This window comes from Triticum dicoccoides, chromosome 2A, assembly GCF_002162155.2.
Source record: "Triticum dicoccoides isolate Atlit2015 ecotype Zavitan chromosome 2A, WEW_v2.0, whole genome shotgun sequence".
Taxonomy (NCBI): Eukaryota; Viridiplantae; Streptophyta; class Magnoliopsida; order Poales; family Poaceae; genus Triticum; species Triticum dicoccoides.
In genome coordinates, this window is record NC_041382.1 from 41,780,495 (window position 1) to 41,803,715 (window position 23,221).

General features: G+C 45.7%; 2 protein-coding genes across 2 annotated transcripts; both read right to left on the reverse strand.

Moving 5' to 3' along the window:
- Positions 1-7,370: 7,370 nt before the first annotated feature.
- On the reverse strand, positions 7,371-8,232 carry LOC119358831 (putative glycine-rich cell wall structural protein 1). Its single transcript, XM_037625237.1, has one exon. It carries the CDS (start codon positions 8,230-8,232, stop codon positions 7,519-7,521), a length of 714 nt encoding a protein of 237 aa, XP_037481134.1. The 3' UTR covers positions 7,371-7,518.
- Positions 8,233-11,757: 3,525 nt separating this feature from the next.
- On the reverse strand, positions 11,758-13,731 carry LOC119353082 (cytochrome P450 99A2-like). Its single transcript, XM_037619661.1, has 2 exons — positions 12,826-13,731; positions 11,758-12,735 (listed from the first exon to the last, which is right to left on the reverse strand). The coding sequence occupies exons 1-2, from the start codon at positions 13,681-13,683 to the stop codon at positions 12,145-12,147; spliced, it is 1,449 nt and encodes a 482-aa protein (XP_037475558.1). The 5' UTR covers positions 13,684-13,731; the 3' UTR covers positions 11,758-12,144.
- Positions 13,732-23,221: the final 9,490 nt, after the last annotated feature.

Below are 23,221 nucleotides of genomic sequence, written 5' to 3' on the forward strand. Positions count from 1 at the left end.
TTTCCACCAATCACTTTCTCCTCTATGTGAGGGGAACCCCTTGGATTTAGATCTTGTAGTTCTTTGTTCTTCCTCTCATTTTCCTGCATAACATTAGTTGTTGTGGTGGGATTTGGGAGAGAAGGACTTGGGCACTCCGTGTGCTCTCCCCATTTCATTTGGTGCATCGATTTGAGTTTTCCACAATGATACGTGGAAGTGAAGGTGAGACGCTTATTACTCTTGGGCGTTTGAGCACCGTTGAGCTTGTTCCTCTTGGGTGCTTTGGAGCCCTAGACGGTTGGTGTTGCGGAGCTCAATCATTATGGTGGAAAGCTCCAGGACAAGCTTCGGGGTCTCCAATTAAGTTGTGGAGATTTCCTCGAGCGATTTGTACAGGTTTCGGTGACCGTCCTCAAGGGTGACCAAAGTGTACAGGTTCGGTGACCGCCCCCAAGGGTTGCCATTTGTACGGGTTCAGTGACCACCCTCAAGGGTCCTTTAGTGGAATCACGGCATCTTGCATTGTGTGAGGGCGTGAGGAGATTATGGTGGCCCTGGTAGCATTTTGGGGAGCATTGTGCCTCCACACAACGCCAAACGGAGATTAGCATCCGCAAGGGTGTGAACTTCAGGATACATCATCGTCTCCACGTGTCTCAGTTATCTCTTACCCAAACCATTTACTTATGCACTTTACTTTGTGATAGCCATAGTATTTCATGTTATATATCTTGCTATCACTTAGTTATTTATCTTGCTTAGCATAAGTTGTTGGTGCACATAGGTGAGCCTAGTTGTTATAGGTTTGTGCTTGTCAAATTAAACGCTAGTTTTATTCCACATTTTTTCAAGCCTAAACCATAATTATTTTAAAGCGCCCATTCACCCCCCCCCCCTAAGCGACATCCGCGATCTTTCAACCGAGACTAAGAAACTTAAGCATTTCACCATGGCACAAGAATCAGTGAGGAAGGACATTGAGACAACATTTGGAGTGATGCAAGTAAGGTTTAAAATTGTTTGGGGCTTGTTCGTTTCCGAAACAAAGATGTCTTGGCAAACATCATGACATGTTATGTGATCCTACACAACATGATCGCCGAGGATGAGAGAGTTATGCCAAGCCTCCTGGACTATGAAAATATTGACACAATCGACAGGCCTTCAGGCACACAAAATGCATTCAAGCATTTCTTGAGGCTTATCGAAAGATTGAAGACTTGGCATCCCATCATCAGCAGAAGGAGGATCTTATTGAGTATCACTAACAACTAGCTGAGAGATAGTATGCTTATTTTTCTAGAATTCATTTTTTTGTACTTGTACTTTTTATTGGATTATTTGTTGCATTTGGAATGTTGTTAGTGTGTATTACTTGTTGTACTCAAATTAATGGCTTGTAATAATATTTATTGAATTTTTGAATTGGTTGATCTAAACTATGAGTAGAAACAAGAAAACGGGAAGAAAATGGAGATCACATTATGATGACAGCACAACCTTCACAACCTGCATTAAAATATTATGAAGCACGATCCATACACATTATGAAGGCAACAAATATGGCGATGCTGCTAGAGTCATTGCTCTTATCCGGAAAATAGAATAAGTGTTGTGTATTTCCTTCTTCCTCATTTTTTTTCTAACATGGCACCCAACTAGTATCAGATTTACATACGTTTCTCGGTCGCTCAATCCTTCATGGCCAGGGAAAATATAAAGAAAAAGCCCAAAGCGGCCATGAAGTGTAACTTCAACCTTTGCAACCTACATTAAAATATTATGAAGCGCGCTCCATACACATTATGAAGGCAACAAATATGGCGATGCCGCGAGAGTTGTTGCTCTTATCCGGTAAATAGAATAAGTGTTGTGTATTTCCTTCTTCCTCATTTTTTCTAACATGACACCTAACTAGTATCAGATTTACACGCGTTTCTCGGTCGCTCAACCCTTCATGGCCTGAGAGAAGATAAATAAATAGCCCAAAGCGGACATGAAGTGTAACTTCATATGTGCCATCATATTTTAATCTAAATTATATGATTGAAAAATGCAATTGTGACTAATGGTTATCAAATTGATGGAAATTATGCTGGATTGGCTAGTGGAACTGGTCAGTGACAACCAATTTTCTCTTCTCAAGTTATGAGTGAGGAGAGAAAAACAGCCAAGTGGCATGTCTACTTTGTCCAAGATTCCTGTTAGCTAGAGTTGTGCCGAGAATTCTTATATGAGAGAGAGAGAGAGAGAGAGAGAGAGAGAGAGAGAGAGAGAGAGAGAGATTCCTGCCTAGAGAAGTGTAAAATACTACGAGAATATCCACAATCTTTATCTATCATGGTCAACTTTCGCGAGTTCCCGATGCTGGACCGGCGGCTAACATGCGCTAAACAATGTTTGAGGTTGTTGTGAATTACATATGATGATCACGTGCCTAGCTAGCTTTTAACTTTTGTGTAGGTGACCAACTTTTTCTGATCTTTTTAGCTATTTTTCATATCCAACAAATATTCACCACGATTTCATGTCAAACTTACAAAATATTTTATATCCATCAAATTAAGCGTAGCCTTTGCATGTAGCATTTTTTAATATTTTGAATTTGTGAGTGGATGATTATTGTGCCAATTTCAAAAGTGCAATAGTGGTGACCATATGTGTTGTTTAGCAGTGATATTAGATTTGTACAAAGAACTAAATTTCAGAAGGTTGCATGTAGTTTTTACGTAATATTAATTAATATCAGAGGTTAACACGTGAATTATCGACCTCTAATTTACAATCGCATTTTTGATACGTTTAGTCATACCTATGAAATCTGCCGGTTGTTATATATTTATTTGGCATGGTGAAGTTGCATTATTAGATTTAATGTTTGTCGGTATAATTATGAAGATTGTGATATGTTTAAGTTACGACGATCTATAGATTGTAGTTTGCTTGTCTACTAATTGTAGATTGTTTGATTGCAGTTATGATAGATGGTCAAATAGTTTCTTTCCTATGAGAATTTTTGGTGTATCCTTACTTTTTATTTTACCATATTAAGCCTTCAAAACAAACTTATCTTTGTTATTGCAACTATGATGAACTATTGGAAGTGATATGTCTATGTATATACCGAGATACTAAGCTCCAATGATTTGAAGCATCACGTTGCTTATGGGACCGCCGAGGGCCCGCCAATAAGGGGTGTGTTCTTTAGTTTTAGTTTTAGTTTTCCTTTTATTTTTTATTTTTATTTCAAATTTTGAATCATGAGCACTTATTAAAATTTCTGAACATTAAAAACATAAATATTATTCTAATTTCACAAGTTTTAGATTCATTAATATATTGTACAAAATGTAGATATTTTTAAAGTTCACTATCATTTTTACTACTTCTGAACATTTTAAAATTTTGAAAACTTATTTAATTTGCAAGAAACTTGATATCCACGAATATATTTTTAATTGGTGAACATTTTCTAAAACTTTGAAAAATTCACATTTTCTTAAATCTGTGAACATCTTGTAATATTGATTTTTCAAATAAAAAAGATAGCCAATTTTTTCCGAGCTAGCAGCGGGGCGAGAGAAAAAGCGCTAAACAAGCAAGAGGAGCAGGGAGCAAAGCTAGCAAGGGAGAGTTTTGTGGGCCGGCCGATGTATGCGTTATAACAACAAATCCACATTTTCAGCGTAGAATAGGGGCTCCCAAGAGGCTGAAACAACTACCACTGACTAATGTTGAGACCGAAATGTGTAAAGACACCATAACTATGCACCAAGCAACTTCACTCTTCTGTCGGAATAAATAATGTCTCCGACAACAATCCGACATGGTATACAGAGGAAAAAACCCATTGTCATAACATCCCTAAAACACAAGCCAACATAGATAAAATCAAAACAAAACAACTGATCATAATAATCTACTAGGTATAAAAGAGTTAATCACACAAGTGAAGGACGGCATGGTGAAGCGTGTCTCAGCCTCTAGTCTCTATGAAGATCCATCTGTTGTGGGTGACTGACCAAAATAAGGCCCATCACATGAGAATTTCTAATATATATCTCTTCTTCAACTCTATTTTGTTTTAATAAAAATAAATAAATAAGATGTTTTCTCATTATGCACTATTATGTTTGTAACGGGCAACTAGATATAAGCTTAAAATCAGATAACTAAATAATTTTGTAAAAAAGGTGATCATATGTGATACAAATATGATTCAAAAAAAGTTAGGGAACTTTTTTTATTAGAAAGGTGGTTACCACATGCCATGATATTTCTATTTCTTTTTCCAGTAGAAAAATAGGAACTTTAATAATTTATATTATTATTATTATTTTGGGAGGGGGGGGGGTGGCAAATTCCAGCAGGAACGTATGTAAACTACTCATGTTCTAGAACTTTTTCTAGTACTCCCTCCATTCCAAAATACTTGTCATGGTTTTAGTTCAAAATTTACAAAATACTAACAGGCCCAGAACAGTCATGAAGGTCCACCAGAAAGGCTCATGAACAAACAACCCACGCGCTCTGCTCACCCCCACTTGGGCCGAACTGTGTGCAGTCTCCCACCTCCGCAATGCCGTTTGAAAGAAAACACACGGAGTAGAAATCCTGGCAAATCCTATTTGACGCGCACAGGCATCAAATAGATGCCACGACGCCCACACGTGATTCAAGTTGTGCTAGCCCACTTCAGGTTTTCTTCTGTTTCTTTGGTGCGCTGCTCGAGTATTTTTATTTGTTCATGTTTTTCTACGTTTTTTCCTGCCGTTTCTTTTGCTGTGCTGTGGTAGCGATATTTTTTTTCAGCTTTTTGTTGTGGGTTTTAGTTCTACTCCTCCGTCTCATAATATAAGAACGTTTTTGACATTATGGGATGGAGGGAATAGTTTTCATGTTGTTTCTTTACAACACTGATGTAGTTTTGGGGGGTTTCGTATTATTTTAGTTTTTTTGGTTATTTATCTTTATCTTTTTCCCTTTTTATTTTTATTCTTATTTTTTTAATTTTAAAGTAGATGGTGAAAGAAAAATAATACATTGTGAACGATTTTATAAGTATGTCATACATATTTTTAATTTATAAAAAACTTTTTATAAACATAGTGGAAATTATTTTAGTCTTCGGTGAACAATGTTTTAATACATAGTGAACAGTTCTAAATACACGGTGAACTTCTTTTCTTTTTTCAAAACTGAACTTCTTTGAAAAGGTGTTCATCTATTTTTTATATAAATGTTCACAATTTTCCAAAATTTAGTTAATACAATACAATTTTCATGCACTAAAAAGTACTCGCATTATATGCTTTAAAAAATGTGTGTTTGTGCCTGCTAGAAACCGGTACAATTTTATTTTAGTTCTTCTCAGCTCACAATTTCTTTCAAGAGAAATGGACTTTTGAACCAAAGGCACACCCGAAACATCAAACAAAAAAGGAAATGAAACTTCCAAACAGTAAAGGGACGCTCGAAATAGGAAAATAGCGCATGAAACAAAGGGGAAGGGTGTGATGTGCCACAAAACAGTTAGCCCACGACTCCCACTGTTAGCTGATAGCATAGCCCCGACAAATCGGACGCTGTAAGACGTCAGCTAGGAGGTCTCAGAAATATTGACACCTTAAATGAATTTCTATGAAGGTAGTCAAGTATGTGCAGACATATGAGTGGCACTATCACTCCTCCGGTCTGATTGCACTTTCTTTATTGAAGCCTTAACAATAATTCGTGTTGCAAAGATTGATGCCGCGGAGAAGTTGTTTCTGAGAAATTTCACTTAGTTCTTAGTTATAGGAGTTACTTTGTAATTTCCTGGATTTATGATCTCAGGCATTTGTACATGTAATATTCATCAAGTTTGAATAAAATTTCAGGTTTTTCTAAAAACATATATGAAATGAATGGATGCGAAGTCGATCGATGTTTAATTAATTTTCAAATGACTGAGAGTTAGCCAATCAACATAAAGTGACCCAGTGCACATGATAGATGCTCTACAAAATCCCTTAAAACACCAAACATCTATTTTAGCACAGCGTAAGTATGAGTCAACTGAGGTGCACATCATCATGTCTATAATTGTGTCGGCCAGATTAAAGGTGCCTCATAAAACTAAAAGTTACATACAATATTAAGTTGCAGAATGTTCAAATATTGTTGGAGTGTATTGCTAGTGTTCTATATATCCATGTAATTGGGAGTTGGTAGTGTTTAATCTTCTGGCCCGTAAGGCCTGCCGATGGCTAGCTGTTGCATGCAACTTTCAGTTTCGGAAAATGAAACTGGGAGTTACAGTTAACCTCTAAAATGTTGAAATATCCAGCTGTGTATTTCTAAACCTGAAGTTACAGTTAACCTCTAAAATGCACAGCAACACGGCGTTGATCAATGTCCCAAGGCCCGAACCTTGCCCACTCCACATAAAAAGGAACTGATTCACATGGCACACGCTACATAATACGGCCGATCAGCAAGTTTGTGTGTTCCCTAAGAATAGCAATCTAGCCAGGACGCCAGCTCCAAAGATTGCTTCGCCCGCACTTCTGAATCCCCGGACCTTCTGGGGATCAGTTCTCACGTTAAATAAGTTAAACACACTGTACCCAGTGCGCGTTCCCTATAGAGTAGCAAATTCTGCCTCCCGCTTCACTTATACCGTTAACAGATGTACTACAAGTAGTAACGAGTAACTAACTAATTAGAGGAATCTACGGCGAGTAACTAACTAGGAGGAATCTACGTATCCTTGCATGAACAGCAAGCAATGAAGCACATCAACATTGTCTGTTTGTGGCAGCTGCAACTTGTTTTCGCTCCAGTTGATTCTTCCTTCGCGCCCGACGGGTCGGCGGCTATGGCGACGGCAGGTCGGGCAGGGCGGGGCGGCGAGACGGCATGCCGCGGAAGGGCCGGTGGATGATAAAAGGTCGGAGTAAGTTAAGTCAATGACCAGGAGTCCAGGACTAATGTTGGAGGGGAAAAACGGATTCAGCATCGCTCCCATGAGTGACCCGGAGTAACCTAGCCGCCACCAGCCCTCACCCCCTCCCCGTGGACGGCGGTCAGTGAATGCGTGCAATGATCTTTGTCAGAAGGCGTAGGTCATGCACTCATGCACCCCCGCGGTGACATCAGCGCTCAGCAGAATCAGCAATTCAGCATGTCATATGTGTACCGCAGAATGGGGCACGGCAGCAGAGGGTTGAGTGTGGTCGTTGCAAGGCATCGTCAGCACCAATAGCGAGGAGCCGAGGACTCGGCGTTGGAGCCAGTGAAAAAAGGCATGCTATAGCAAAATAGTGCAGGCCATAAAACTCACTATTAGCATGCTAGCTATATCATGCAATGTATAGCAAAATAGTGCAGATCAAGCGCCAATATTATTCATCAACACTTGCACACATAGCTTAGTTCATATTCCTCACGTCGGCCTACATGTTCCACACGTCAACCTTACAGGCCTACACACTAGAGATAATCTGATCACACATGGATTCGCTAACATGCATCATAACTGAACACACATCGTGCTCACGGGTGGCCGTTGCTCCCGCCGGCGCTGCCGCCTCCACCGCCACCGGATCCTCCTGGCCCGGAGCCGGAGCCACTCCCGCCGCCGCTCCCCGTGCCACCGATCGCGCTCCCAGAACCTTGGCCGCTCCCCACGGCATTGCCTGCGCGTCCAACCCCTCTGCCGCCGCCCAAAGCACCGGCACCGCTGCCGTCGCCTCCTCCACCACCATCTCCGCGTGTCACCGTGACAGTGACACCTTCTTTGCTGATATGGAAACCAAAGCCTTCCCCGCCGCCAAGACCGACACTGACGCCGCCGTTGTGCATGCTCGCGGCGCCCCCTCCGCCGACGCCGATGGCCACGTCGATCCCGTCCTTCCCGATGTCGATGCCGACCCCGGCGCCAACACCACCACCGGCGCTGCCCCCGTCGCCGTCGCGGGTGCTTCCCGCGCCACCGCCGATGCCGACGCCCACCCCGATGGTCGTGTCGGACCCGTTCCGCGACACAACCCAACCGAACCCTTGGCCGGTTCCGGAGCCATGGCCACTGCCGGCGCCGTCCCTTGAGAAGGGCCAGTAGAACTTGCTGCCGGCGCCATGGATGGCGCTGGTACTGCCAAGCTTACCAGGGAAATGCCTGGCGTTGACAGGTGAAGGGCGAAGTGTAGCGAAACACAAGATCGTGAGGAAGAGGAAGGCACTGGCATCACTACTGGTAGAGATAGCCATTCTCGTTTGCGTTGTGGCCAAGGGTCTCAGTATGCTGGTAGGGTTTATATAGTGAGTTAGCCATGGAAGAACCCTGATGTTTTTAATTTGGTCCGGATCTAGAGGCGGAGATTAGCTAGTCGGCTTTGGATCGAACTGCTTGCGTGCGTTGCATGAAACCGGTAATACGGCTAGCTTGCATGCGGAGCTAGCGTATGTTGACCATTCATTTGGCTGTTGCTTTGCAGTATATGAATTTCTAGTCTTATCTCTAAATGGCAATCCGACTCAGTGACGGTGGTGCATGCCAGGGACTTCAATTTTGTGTAGTCATTTAAAATTGTGTAGTTGAATATATGTGTTTATAAAAAGTTTATATCATTAGTTTGCATGATTTGTGCGTGTAAATGAAGTTGTTGCTAAAAAGTCAATTGACTACACAGCTTATATGTGGCTTCACCACTGGTCATTGTGAGCTGTACTTTACTAGGACAATGCACATGCTTTGAGAGCATCTCCAACGGCCGCGCCAAACTAGCGCCGCGGCGCAAAATTCCCCGTTTTAGCGCGCGCGCAACCGGAATAGTTGCTCCAGCGGGTGCGCGAAAACAGCGCGCGCGGCATATGTAGTTCAGCGTGTGGGCCGAAACTCAATCGCGCGCCGCTTATTTGTTGCGCCCGCTCCCGCGCGCTGGACTCTCGCGCGCTCGCTTGCATCTCCCACCCCCATCCAGCCGCACCGCCGCCGCCGACCACGCCACCCGGCGACCGTTCCGACGCTTCCCCGGCCTATCCCCGCCCCGCGGCGGCTTCTCCGCCCCCCCCTCTTGTCCCGCCGCCCCTCGCGCGCGCTGGTCCTCCGACGAACAGCGCCCGCGCGCTCGCTGCCGCTCGGCGCCCGCAAGGTGTTCGACAAAACGCCTAGAAGGTATGTATTGCTCAAAAGCCATGAATTTCGTGCATGTTGATTGTAGTTTTTTATAGCATAGTATTGAACATTGTAGATGAGTTCGTCGTATGATTCTTCCGAAGAAGAATTTGATATGGAAGAGGAGGAGGATCTTGCAATGAACCTAGCTATGCATATCAATAAAAAACCGAAGCACGGTGGTTCGGTTATGGGTCGGCAAAAAATTTGGAGGGATAGGATCGATGCCTACAACAGATTGATCAGGCATTATTTTGCGGAGAATCCCACATACCCCGAGTCGTATTTTCGTCGCCCGTTTAGGATAAGCACTGAATTGTTCAGGCACATTGTAGTGAAACTAGCGAGCCATGACCGCTTTTTTCAGCAAAGGAGGAATGCCGCCGGAGAGCTCGGGCATAGCACTTTTCAGAAGGTGACAGCCGCTTTGCATATGTTGGCATATGGTATACCGGCTGATCTAGTTGATGATCACTTGGCTATGGGTGAGAGCCAAGCCATCATGTGTGTCAAGCGCTTCACAGTCGGAAATTGTGCAAATGTTTGGCGAGGAGTATTTGAGATCTCCCAATGCTGAAGACGTCGCAAGGCTATTGGCGATGAACAAAGCTCGCGGCTTTCCTGGCATGCTTGGCTTAATAGATTGCATGCATTAGAGTTGAAAGAATTGTCCAAAGGCATGGCATGGAAAATTCCACGGCCAAAAAAAGGGTTCCACTATAATCCTTGAAGCGGTGGCCGATCATGAGACTTGGATTTGGCATGCATTCTTTGGAATGCCTGGGTCTTTGAATGACATCAATGTTGTCAACCGGTCATCACTGATGAATAAGATTGCAAATGGTGAGTTGCCACCGGTGCAGTTTGTAGCAAATGGTCGTACATACAACTATGGCTATTATCTAGCAGATGGCATCTATCCAAAGTGGCAAATCTTTGTCAAGCCGTTGAAAAAGCCAGAAGGTAAGAAAGAACTTGATTTCCACAATGCTCAGGCGGCGGTTAGAAAAGATGTGGAGAGAGCTTTTGGGATTTTGCAAGCCCAATTTGCTATTGTGAGAGGACCAGCTAGATTTTAGGATTAGAAAATGCTTTGGTACATCATGCACGCTTGTGTGATCATGCATAACATGATCATCGAGAATGAGCGTGGCCAAGATGTAGACTACTCTCAGTATGAGCTTTTGGGACATCCGGTGCGAGTGCGACGGAGGGCTGAAAGGGTGGCCCGTTTTGTTACCTCCTATCATGCCATACGACGTCCCACAGCGCATAATGATCTTCAGAAGGATCTCATTGAGGAGTGGTGGGCATGGAATGGACGACAAAGAGCATCATGATTTGTGCGTTTGATATTGTATTGTTGAACTATTTGTTGTGTTTATTGCACTATTTATTGTATTGAACGATAAACTGTTTATTTGAGTTGTAATAATGAAATTGAACTATTTATTTTGATTTATTTTTGTTTGTGTTTGATCTTTTTGCTTCTGTTTTGGAATGCATATGTTGTTTGTGTGAGAGTGTCGCGCACTGCATTTTTGCGTGCTGCTAGAGCGGCGCGCGCGCGCTGCATTTTAGCGCGGCTGCTGGAGCCAGCGCTGCGCGCCGCGCCAAACCAGGCGATGGGCGCGCGGCAAACCAGTTTTTTGCGCGCGGCGCGTTCGGCGCCTGTTGGAGATGCTCTGAGATGGGGTATAAATATTATGTAAAGAAATGTTTATCAATCTTGCCCATGATTGTGTAAATAAATGTTTATCAAATAATATTTGTGATTTTGTAAATAAATATTTGGTAAGTAAACTAAGGTGCAATTAATGCAGAAGTTGAGTAAATTAAGACGGTTGATTAGCGTACCAGGAGGGTGTCAAAGAAAAGGTGTGATCGGAAAAAAAAGTTGAACGAAAATAATAATATGAAGGAACATGATGGGAAGGGGAAGAACTGGTTGGCGAAACGTTCTGCTGACAGGAAAAATAAGACTGCTTTTTTTAAGTAGTAGAGAAAGTGAAACGTGGACATTGAGGCCTAATAGCTGCAAGGAACAAGCATGATGTTTTAATTGTTATTAGTTTGTTAACTGTGGAATATTTTGGTGCTATCTTTTCTCCAAGTTAGCAGTGGAAGCAAATTGTATGAACATTTACTTGTTCTTTTTATTGATTATTAATAGTGGTGTTCTTGTGAATTTTATGAAGCTCCGCTACTCGGCAACCAAAAGAGGCTTTTCTGGTTGCCTTCGGATAAAAAAGAGGATAAGACTATGTGGTGGACAGTGATCATCCGTTTATCAACATACTAGGTGTCAAGTTTTTTTTAATTTCAGAAACAAAATAATTTCGGACCTCACTAAAATATGGTAAATTTCGCATATTTCAGAAATTATTTTGGATTTTGAGATTTCAAATTTCACTTAATTCTAATGAATTCTAACATAATTTAAATTTATATTGAATTTTGTTAGAATCTGCCTTGAAATTTCAGTGTTAAAAATATTTCGAAACCACAAATATGCGAAAAAAGACATTAAAAAGACAATAAACATACCAAGTGACATGTATCAAGAAATAGAAGTATAAACATATGGAATCCACAAATATGTAAACTGCCGATGCGACATCGTCTCCAACATGTCCACCGTTAGGAACTCGACGCCACCCTTGAGGCCCGTTGTGGCGCAATTCAAATTGACTATCGAATATAAGGGGGGGCAGTGCTAGAGTTCATGTACACAAGTTTTGCGATCATGATAATCATTACATAGTATGGGAATAAAAGAGAAACATCGTGGCTCAAGGTGGCTGTTCATGATCATGGAGTTTTTGGTGATTAAAATGGAGGGCATATGAGGTACTTTTTCTACCGTTGCAACACAAGCATATCTCCTAGTGATATAATAAAGTTGGTGTTCGGTGGTTCCCTAAAAAAAGTCAACCGTAATCATTCCCTACAGCGCCCCTAAGTTAAGTTCAATTAACATAAGCATGCCTTATACGGTGTCGCCACTAGTGCAGCTGGTTCTTCCTCCTCGAGGTTAAGGTAACAATCATTTCCATGTCCAGCTCACTCGGCTTCACTCCGGCGGGGAGGCTCCAGTCAAAATAGTAGAGAAGTCGTGCCACCATGAGCTCCAACACGGCAACCCCAAAGGTATCACCCGGGCAGATTCTCCTCCCGCTCCCGAACGGCAAGTAGTCGAACCGCGAGCCTTTGTAGGTCGCCGTGCCATCCTCGAACCGCTCCGGCCTGAACTCCTCAGGCTCATGCCAGTACTCGGGGTCCCTACCCAATGCCCAGGTATTCACCATAACCCTTGTGCCCTCCGTGACCTCAAATCCACCGACATCACAGGTCTCTCGACAGACACGGGGAATCAGCAGCGGCAGCACTGGATGTAGCCTCATGCTCTCCTTGATCACCATCTTGGTGTGGTGTAGCTCCACTATGTGTCCCTCGTGGTCTTGAGAGCTCTTATTGTCGAACGTCCGTCGCACCTCAGCCTGCGCCTTCATCATCACCTCCGGGTTCCTCATGAGGTCCGACATGACCCACTCGGCCGCTGACGATGTCGTCTCCGTCCCGGCCGAGAACATATCCTACACAAAGTAGACGACATGCTTGAGCAAAGACAATGGAATAGTAAACTAGAAAATTCAATCAATTAATTACCATGATGATTGCCTTACGTTGTCCAGTTCCATCTCCCCTTTGTCCCTGATGCTAAGCAAAGAGCTTAGAACGTGATCACCTTGCCTCACTTCGGACTGAGAGATGATCTTGTCCAGGACCTCGTCCTGCTGCCGGCGGGCTCGCCATAGCCGGCCTCTCAGACCGGTGACCACGTCGACGAACCACAGCGACGGGAAGAGGTCCCCGACGCAGAGCCCCGTGCCGTGCTTCAGCACCTCGTCCATCACCGCCAGAAACTGCTCCTGGAGCTCGGAGCTGCACATCTCCCCGAACGCCGTCTTCCCGGTTACCGAATTCGAGCACAGCACGAGCAGCCTGCGGAGGTCGAACGGCTGGCCGCCCCTGCTCGCCTCGCGAACGTTGCTGACGAGGGACATGGTCTCCTTGTCCCTCACCGGAGAAAACTGCCTGACCTTCCGCTCGCTCAGCAGCTCCGCCGCGCAGATCTTGCGCAGCGCCCGCCAGTACGCGCCGTACGGCGCGAAGGCGACGTCGAGGTTTCCGTAGAGACTGATCTCCGACATGAGGATGCTCGGCCGCGACGCGAATGCGAGGTCCTTGTCCCGGAGCACCTCCTGCGCCGCCGCCGGTGAGGAGACCACCACGGCGTCGACCTGGCCCAGCCGGAGGCCCATCACCGGCCCGTGCTTCTTGGCCAGGTCCCGGAGGACGACCGGCAGCTTTGGCGTGAGGATCTGGTGGAGGTTTCCGATCAAGGGCAGACGCCATGGGCCGGGAGGCCGCCGCTTCTTGGAACTTGGTGATAGTTTGCGGCTAAGCAAGGAAACTAGAATCACCACTGAGATGAGATAAACCAAGAAGAGGGTGGCTCCACTAATTAGCTCCATCACCATGAGGATGGTTCGCTGCAACCGGGAGAGGGTGGTTCCACAACCACCGGACCGGCGGTTGTATATATGATTTGAAAAATTAGTCAAGGTTAAAATCAAATGGCTAGCACCATTGGCTTACATATACACCCCCATTTGAAAAACGTTTCTCGTGTTTCTCGTTTGCCGGTTTGCATGCTTTGATCGAGATTGCTGGACACGTGCAGATAAGGGAGTCCCGGGCGAAGGTGACGCTGGTGGCGCAGATGGCCGCATCGGTGGGTGGCCATCTTTCTTCCCAAAAAGTACAAGGTACAACAAAGACAAATTTGTCACGCTCACAAAAAAGCAGAGCACAGTGTGTGCTTCGTCTGTCTGCTGGCTGCTGTCGACATTCTATTATCGCATGGGTGCAAGGTAAAAATATCAGGGTCCTTGCTGCTGGAGCTTCATCTCTACTCTAAGTGACGACTTGATAGTCTCCGTTCCGCGGTTTTTTTCGTCCCACCTTTTTCTGGATTTTTGTCGTCTCCCCACCTACCTCCAAGGTAGTCGCGTCGCAGGCAAACAAAAAAGGCGAACCAAACCTCCTAACGATGCCGGTGTCCACAAACAAGAACAAAATGGGACGAAAGAAAACCTATGAAGAAAAACCAGCGAAAAAAAAACGTCCACGAATCGTACGCACGAATGAGGACTCAAGGGTGCCCTCGATCGAGAACCACTCGCACGCACAAACGAGGCCTCCAGGTGTTAGGTACCAGGTCGATCTATTCCAGATACAAGGCTTGAATTTGAATTACGACCAACCTCTAGTTGTTCTTGGGGAAGAAGGAAGGTAGGTGGGGAAAGTAGAGGAGATGAGAGCCGCCTTTCGTTCTGATCCTTCTGGATGCCTCTCCCTTGCACATGAGGGGATAAGTAGTCGTCAGGGGCGACATGGGCTCAGCGGCCCCATTCCGGCCCGACGAATCTCCTGTTGGGCTGCACAATCCTTTTGGGCCTGCTGTTGATTCGCCTTGCCACCAGGCCGTCGTTGGTGACGTGGTTCGCTGCCGTGGCAGCCCCCTTGGTCATGGCTGTCAAGGCAGGTTGTGCGCTGACATCCCTTCCTCCTTGAGAGCTGGCTTGTCCCCAAGCCAGTAGAGTGGGGTAGCGGTCTTGCATCGTCTTGGCGTCTTCCCATGTGGCGTCGAGGACGGAGGGATCAGACCAGTGCACGAGCACTTGTTCACGTCGCCCCTGCGGGGTGTGGCGCCATCTTGTGTTGATGATCTCGACTGGAGTCAGAGGATCTTCAGTTGGGGTTGGCAGCATCGTCTCGACCGGAGTAGCAGGGGACAAGGCTCGGCGTAGCTGCGACACATGGAAGATGGGTGCATCTTGGCGCCGGTGGGCAGCTCGAGCTCGTAGGCGACGGGGTTGACAATGCAGATGATCTTGTAGGGTCCGAAGTAGCGGAAGGAGAGCTTGTGGTTGGAGCGACGGGCGACCGTTGTCTGCACATATGGCTGCAGCTTGATGAAGACAGTGTCCCCGACGACGAAGGAGCGATCGGAGCGTTTCTTGTCAGCTTGGCTCTTCATGATGTTACGTGCCCGATGCAGGTGCTCCGCTAGAAGTTGTTGCATGTGCTTGCGCTCTTCGAGCCATTCTTTGAGCTGCGGCAGCTTGCAAGTGGAGGCTGCCTCGATTCCCCAATGACGTGGCTCATGGCCATAGAGGGCTGCAAAAGGTGATGTATTGAGAGCAGAGTGAAAACTGGAGTTATACCAAAATTCTGCAAGAGCCAAGTAGCGGTGCCACTTGTTCGGGATTGCGTGGGTGAAGCATCTGAGGTAAATCTCCAGGCACTGATTGACGCGCTCTATTTGCCCGTCTGTTTGTGGGTGGTATGGCGTGCTCATGTTGAGCTCGGTGCCAATAGTCTTGAATAGCTCATGCCAAAAACTGCTGGTGAACACAGGGTCTCTGTCAGAGACTATCACTTCAGGGAGACCGTGCAGCTTGTATATGTTCTCCAGGTAAGAATGAGCAACTTTAGCTGCCGTGAATGGGTGGCTGAGAGCTAGGAAGTGGGCGTAGCGGGTAAACTTGTCGACCACAACTAGAATGCAGTTGAACTTGCCCGAAGAGGGCAGGCCGTCAATGAAGTCCATGGTGACTACCTTCCACGCACCATCTGGGACTGGAAGAGGTTCGAGCAGGCCGGGGTAGCGAACACGCTCTAGCTTGGCTTGCTGGCATACAGAGCACGATTGCACGCATTGCTTGATATGCTCTTTCATTTTGGGCCAGACAAATAGCCGGCGGAGGCGCCTGTAGGTCACGGGCACCCCGGAGTGGCCGCCCATTGTGCTGTCGTGGAGAGCGCGGAGCATTCGCTGTTGCAGAGAAGGAGAGCCCCCAAGCCAGATTCTATCTCTGAAGTATAACAACCCATCACGCATCTGGAAACGCTTCTTGGGATCCGGTCGCCTGTCCAGATCACTGATGATATGCTGCACTTGTGTGTTTGTCCTGTAGCTAGCCACAATATCGCCCCGCCAGGCAGGCTTGCAAACTGAAATGGCTATGATGGAGGCGTCCGGTGTGCGACGTGACAGCGCATCAGCTGCTGAGTTTGTCGGCCCCGGTTGGTAGCAGATCTTGTATCTGAGCCCAAGCAGTTTGGTGAAGGCCTTTTGTTGCCAAGGAGTGGACAAGTGTTAATCGTCTAGGTGCACGAGGCTGCGTTGATCCGTGCGGATAACGAACTCTCCCGTCTGGAGGTAAGGACGCCACTGTTCAATTGCCATCAGGATTGCCATGCATTCTTTCTCGTAAGTGGACAGTCCTCTGTTCTTTGGGCCCAGGGGCTTGCTCATGTAAGCGATGGGGTGCCCTTCTTGTTGGAGAACTGCTCCCACTCCATAGGCGCACGCGTCCGTGTCAATGGTGAATTTCTTGGTGAAATCAGGCAATTGCAAGACTGGTGCTGAGACTAGTTTCAGTTTCAGAGTATCAAAAGCTTGTTGTGTGTCACTTGTCCATACAAACTGCTGGTGTTTTTTGAGGAGGTTGAAAAGTGGCCGGGCAATGATTCCAAAATGTTGGACGAACTTGCGATAATAGCCAGCGAGGCCGAGAAATCCGTACACCTCCTTAACGTAGGTGGGGGCGGCCACTCCTGAACTTTCAGAATTTTGCCGGGATCGGTAGAAACATCGTGCTCGTTGATGACATGGCCGAGGTATGCAATCTGGTTCTGGGCAAACGAACACTTGGACTGCTTAACTTGCCAGTGATCATCTCGAAGTAGTTGCAGAACTTGCCTGAGGTGTTGTATGTGATCTGTCAAAGTCTTGCTGAATATGAGGATGTCATCGAAGAATGAGATGACGCAGACGTGTTTCATCGGACGGAGGGTGGTGTTGATGGCCCCCTTGAAGGTCGACGGTCCTCCGGCAACACCGAACGGCATGACGTGGAATTCCCAATGCTCTGAGTGAGTCTGGAAAGCCGTCTTGTATTCTTCCCCCTCTGCCATGCGTATCTAATGGAAACCAGCGCGCATATCAAGTTTAGAGAACCACTTGGCGCCAGCAAGCTCGTCCAAGAGCTCATCAATTATAGGCATTGGGTACTTGCTGACCACTGTCATGGAATTGAGGCGTCGGTAATCCACGCAAAGGCGCCAGGAACCGTATTTTTTCTTGACGAGTAAGGCTGGCGAGGAAAAAGGACTTGAGCTTTTTTGGATCACACCGGCATCGAGCAGTTCCTGAACTTGTCGCTCGATCTCTGTTTTGAACTCCGGTTTGTATCTGTACGGGTGCAAATTGACTGGTTGAGCGCCCGCCATCAGAGGGATCCTGTGGTCGCACTCGCGACGTGGTGGAAGGCTGTGCGGGTCTTCAAAAACATCCGTGAATTGTTCTAGCAGGCGCATGGCTTCAGTTGGGATCGGTGTGTCGGTTGTGCTGCTCCCATCCAGAGAATTGAGGTGAATAACATGAGCGACTGAGCCTTGCTTGCAAGCTTTGAGCAGTTCAGGGGCAGAGATCAAAGAACATTGTGTCTGATCAGATGATATCGCTGACATTTTCAGTTGCCCGCTTGGTGTTGTGACTATCAGGTGCTGCTCGATCTAGTCAATGTTCATAGGGTTGTGCTTGCGTAACCAATCCATCCCCAGTATTGTGTCATATGAACCGAGCTTGATAACCTTGAAATCGGTCATGAACTCGTGCTCATGCGCAATCCAGGAGCAGTTAGGGATATAGTGGGTGCAGGGAATAGTGGCGCCATCGGCAACGTGCACACGGCACGGCCATGCCAACAGAGTGATACCCGAGAGCTTGGAGGCGAAGGAACTATCCACAAAAGAGGTGGAACTGCCGGAATCAACCAGGACCAGAACTTCATGCCCTTGCACCCAGGCCTGGAGTTGCAGAACACCTGGGGCTGATGTACCATCTTCAGCTTGCCGGGACAATGTGCGCACATTTTCTTTGTCAGAGATCGGCGAGTCTGGTGGTGATTCTGACGCAGCTTCATCCATACTGAACATAGTGAGTAGTTCATCCACAATGTGCATCTGAACTGTAGGCGGACACACATGATCTTTGCCCCATTTCTCGCCGCACTTGAAGCAAAGTCCCTTCGCGCGCTGGAATGCACGGAGTGTGGCCACCTTGCTGACTTCAGATGTAGCTCGGGCGGCATCAGTACCGCGCCTATCTTCAGAATTGGCTGTAGGCGTGGCAGGTTGCCCAAAGAATGGTGGCGGCGCCGTCCTGGAGGCTTGGCCTTGGCCGCGGTTGACATGTGTGAGACGCCCGTAGCATGACACGCCGTCGGCCACTTCCTCCTGAAGTAGGGCCAGCGAGCACGCCGTGTCCAGGTCTGGTGGGTGTTGTACGAGCACCACAACACGGATGTCCGATCGCAGTCCCTCAACAAAACGTGTCCAGAAAAAATATGGGTGAGTAGATTCTGAGTATGGAATCAGGTGATTCATTAGAGATTCAAATCGCTCGATAAAATCAGCAACAGAGGTGGTTTGTTTAATGGCATAGAACTGACGGATAAGCATCTGGTGCTTATCGCGCCTGAAACGAGTGCAGAGAAGAGAGGCAAAGGCCTCCCAGTCCAGGCCAACTAATTTTTTCTGTATGGACTGCAGCCAGATTCCCGCTGGACCAGAGAAATTAAGAGTTGCCATTGGTACACGATAGGAGTCAGGGATTGAAAACATCTGGAAATACTGCTCACAGAGAGTCTTCTAGAGTTGTGGGTTCTCGCCGGTGAATAAGGGGAAATTCATGGGCGGTGGTGGCTGTCCCATGGTGGCGAGAACAGAGGACGACAGGGGAGGTGGATAGGTGGGAACGAGCAGGAGGGAAGGCGTACCCGTGACCGGGAGTACCCCCGGCGACTCTAAGGTCATCGGTGGTTGCCCCCGGTAAGATCGACTTCGTCGTGGCCGTTGGGCCCGTGGAGGCTTCCTCGCGCAGTGGAGTGCGGCGGTGGATTTGGAAGCAGGGGCGCCGCTCCACTCGACGAGTGCGGCGAGGCTGCTTGGAGCGGGGCAACCGTGATCTCCAGTTTGGTTAAGCGGGCCTCTAGATCGGGCTTCCAGCGAAGCAGATCGTCAATCTTGGACGTCTGCGCTTGGAGCTTCTTGAGGACAGTGGCGGAGTCATTCTTCGCATCTTGGTGCAGCTTGTCGAGATATTCCTTGAGCGTTGGATCCATGGCGGCAAGAAGGACCTGTCGCGCGTGGACGCGGTGATAGGTTTCCAGGATGGATCGCAGCGGATCTGGTGGTGTGAGGTCTCTGATACCAGGATGTTAGGTACCAGGTCGATCTATTCCAGATACAAGGCTCGAATTCGAATTACAACCAGCCTATCGCTGTTCTTGGGGAAGAAGGAAGGTAGGTGGGGAAAGTAGAGGAGAGGAGAACCGCCTTTCGTTCTGATCCTTCTGGATGCCTCTCCCTTGCGCGTGAGGGGATAAGTAGTCGTCAGGGGTGACATGGGCTCAGCGGCCCCATTCCGGCCCGACGAATCTCCTGTTGGGCTGCACGATCCTTTTGGGCATGCTGTTGATTCGCCTTGCCACCAGGCCGTCATTGGTGACGTGGTTCGCTGCTGTGGCAGCCCCCTTGGTCGTGACTGTCAAGGCAGGTCGTGCGCTGACACAGGGTCCCTTCGCCGCCGCCCTCGCTCCCTTCGTCGCCACCCTTGCACATCAAGCTGCCGTCGATCCCTGAGCTACCTTGACGGGAGCCATCGATCATCTCGCTGCGAGGACGATCCACTTCAGGAGCCACTGCCGATCACGTCTAGGAACCGATGCCGATCCCCTTCAGGAGCAGACGCCGATCCCCTGAGCCAGCGCCGGTCCCCGTTGAGGAGCCGCCGACGAGATCATTGCGGATATAGGTATTATCTACAATTTATACACATTCTATACACAGTTCATACATCCATTGCATGTTCACACAGCAAGAAAATGTGTGTCAGACCTGAAGTGTCGCCCCCCTCCATTCATCCTCGTGTCAGCCATTGCGTGATCACACAGCCGATAAATAGTTTATACACAAATGATCTGGCAGTTTAATTCGTAACATGGCAAGCGTCATGTGATAATAAACACTGTTTTATAATCTGTACAAGCATAGTACAGGATGTTTGCTGTGGTCTTGGTCCTTGCCTTATGAAAATCAAGAAAAAAACTTGGTCCTGGTCCTTGTCTTCTGAAAAGCAAGAAAAAAGGTAATGCGTTATTTTGCTACATACATCAAGCAATGATCTTTTCGTGTCAAGGGAACTGCCATTTGATGTCATGTTAACCTACACTTTCAAGTGAAGAGTATGAACTAATTATTGCTTACGGGGGTTCATCTTCATATATTTAGTCACCTTATGGATATTCTCTTGTTCCAGTAGCTCTAGAATCTTCCCAGATCGATGAGGGAAACCAGGTAGGGCATAATACTGTGGCTCGTGAAGGTTCTGTGTCTAATTCAACATCCGAGCACCAGACAACATGAGTTGTGATGAATGAACGCAACAACAGCTTCACCGGCGAAAAAGGGAGCAGGTAAACGCCCGGAGGTGAGCTGCTTATCGGAAGGAAAAAGAGGAGGGTACAGGCAGGCTCCAAAATGAAAATCAGCCTTCCCTTTAGATGTCTGGTAAGATTGTTTAATGTTCAAGTGCTATGATTAACAATGAATACGTTAATACATATAATGTAATTGTTACATACATTAAAGTGATTCCGCTAGCTTCATTAGTGTTTAACAATTATGTAGATAATATGTTTGAACATTATTGTTGAACCAGACAACACAACCATGTCTCGCTAGACATCCTTCTCACTTTATAACTCATACTTTTCATGCTTCACCTAAATCTCATATATCTGGTTTCTTAATTGACAAAGATTTAGGTAGCATGCAACATAGTAAGGAAGAAAAAAAAGGTAACTTATAAATGTGTGGAGGCGGGAATCTTATCAGAAGAAAAAGTCGGAGACTACGATCAAGCTACAAGATGATGTGCAAAGTGTTCCCCGACCCCTCTCGGTGATATCATGAATGTTCATCGACCTTCCCATGTGATATCAGTTACAGTTGTGAAATTTTGCAACGTCGACAATTTTAGTATACGTATTCGGTAATCATTGTATATATTCAGTTTTTCTATAAGTGTTATTGGTTGTAAACAGATTTAAGATATAATGTCATTCAATAATCTCTACTTTTAATGTCATGTTAACCTACACTTTACGATCCATGATTGTAAAGTGCTCACATATTTTAATGTAGATGTTATTTTCATTTTATTAAGTATTAAGGCCGTGGGAAGCTTTAATTACTACTCCCATAACACAAACAACTATCTCAGATGATCAACTCTGGGTCTACAATGCTAAACAGAAAAGGATCCACAATGTGAACCAAGCTAGACTAAGATAATAACATCAAATACGACAAAGAAATTAATGTTGTTGCAACTATAGGAATACAATGAAGTACAACTAAATACGATAAAAATAACACAATTTATGTAATCAAGATTCAAGCGCATGAAGTAATTGCAATTGGTGTGCACAAATAAGAGCTATGATAAAATAGATGATTTCATCGTAATGAGATAAAAGGCTTACCTGTTAACATGTTATTGAGCATAAATTATACCCTGCAAGATAGAAGTTCTCTTTTGAGTTAGTAAACACATCTCCAAAAGAAATTTAAAAAGACAACTTATGGTGTGCTGCTGGGAAATGAAGAAACAACAGTAATCTGAGCAAACTTGGCCATAGGCTGTAGCACACATTGTTTTCTATATTTCTTAATTCTCATGAAGCTACCTTGTTTCAGGTTCCTTATCACCTTCTTGCCCATTCAAGTAGATTCTTATTATTGTTAGAAATTAGAAAAAAAAAAAATAGTGTAGCAAACCAATTGCTTCTGCGACATTCAATATTATGGGCTAAATGGTAAGAAATTATACGAATTATCAATATGAAGGGACAAGGGAGATGCACAGATACCACTTACCAGTAAAGGTAGTTCCTATTTTAATTTTGAGTAAACAGTTTATTGTGGCCACAATATACTTTTAAGTTTAAAGCATTAATTAGTTTTTCTTGAATCGCTTGTGAGTGCATGCAGAAAACACCTACTTCAGCATTTAAGTGAAAAGGCTATTGTTCTTAAACAACAGTGTCTATTGTTTCTCTTAAATAGAGAGCTCATTTCAAAAACTATGATGTCGAGAGCTCATAAACTGAATAAACAGAAGTGTTGAATGTTTATATGATGAATAGATAGATTAGATAGGTGATCATACAATTCTGTCACCTGGGTGCATCATCGAATACGTGGCAAAAAAACTCCTGCCCAATTTGAAGTTCACGGATCTCCCCTGTTCCAGTTCTCAAGGTCATCACACTAGGAGGCAAACAAAACCAGAGGAAATGTTATGATGTAGTTCATTAATTGTAAACAAATATACTATGGCAATAGTCACTTCTTGTTTGGAAAATGGCAGTGCTTGGTTGACTATATCAGATTAAGAATGCCCTTTCGACTATGAACATGATTCACGGCTGTAACTTCAAATTGCAGTGCCTGGTTGAATATATCCAAGAAGTAAAATTTTGTATCCCTAGCTATCCTGATGCATAATGATTCATTTGAAATGGCAAGTGCTCAGATTCTAAACTCCAAGTAAGCTAGCTCTGTTAGGAGTCAAGTTGGTGTGGATGGTTCGACACTGATAGCTAACTAAGTCCAATTTAACCTGGGATTCATCCGTAAGTATATCACTGATATTAGTTCTCCCAATAAATTGCTCAGTTCCTATAGATGAAGGTTCTCCATCATTAGCCTTGTTCTCATCATCAGATTTGGCAGATTCTTGCCTTTGATCTTGAACTACAGAAACCCGTAGTGTCAATAGACTCGGTACATACCGATTGACAAGGTATCAGGAAATTAAAGAGTAGAATACCAGAGTTTCAGAGGTAAATATTGTCACCAACATTGTTTCAATTTGTCAGT

Excerpts from the sequence above, each read along its gene's own strand:
- LOC119353082 (XM_037619661.1), bottom strand. The coding sequence starts at position 13,683 with ATGGTGATGGAGCTAATTAGTGGAGCCACCCTCTTCTTGGTTTATCTC. Across the intron at positions 12,736-12,825 it reads GGGAGATGGAACTGGACAAC|GATATGTTCTCGGCCGGGAC; the intron begins GTAAGGCAATCA and ends TACTTTGTGTAG.
- LOC119358831 (XM_037625237.1), bottom strand. The coding sequence starts at position 8,232 with ATGGCTATCTCTACCAGTAGTGATGCCAGTGCCTTCCTCTTCCTCACG.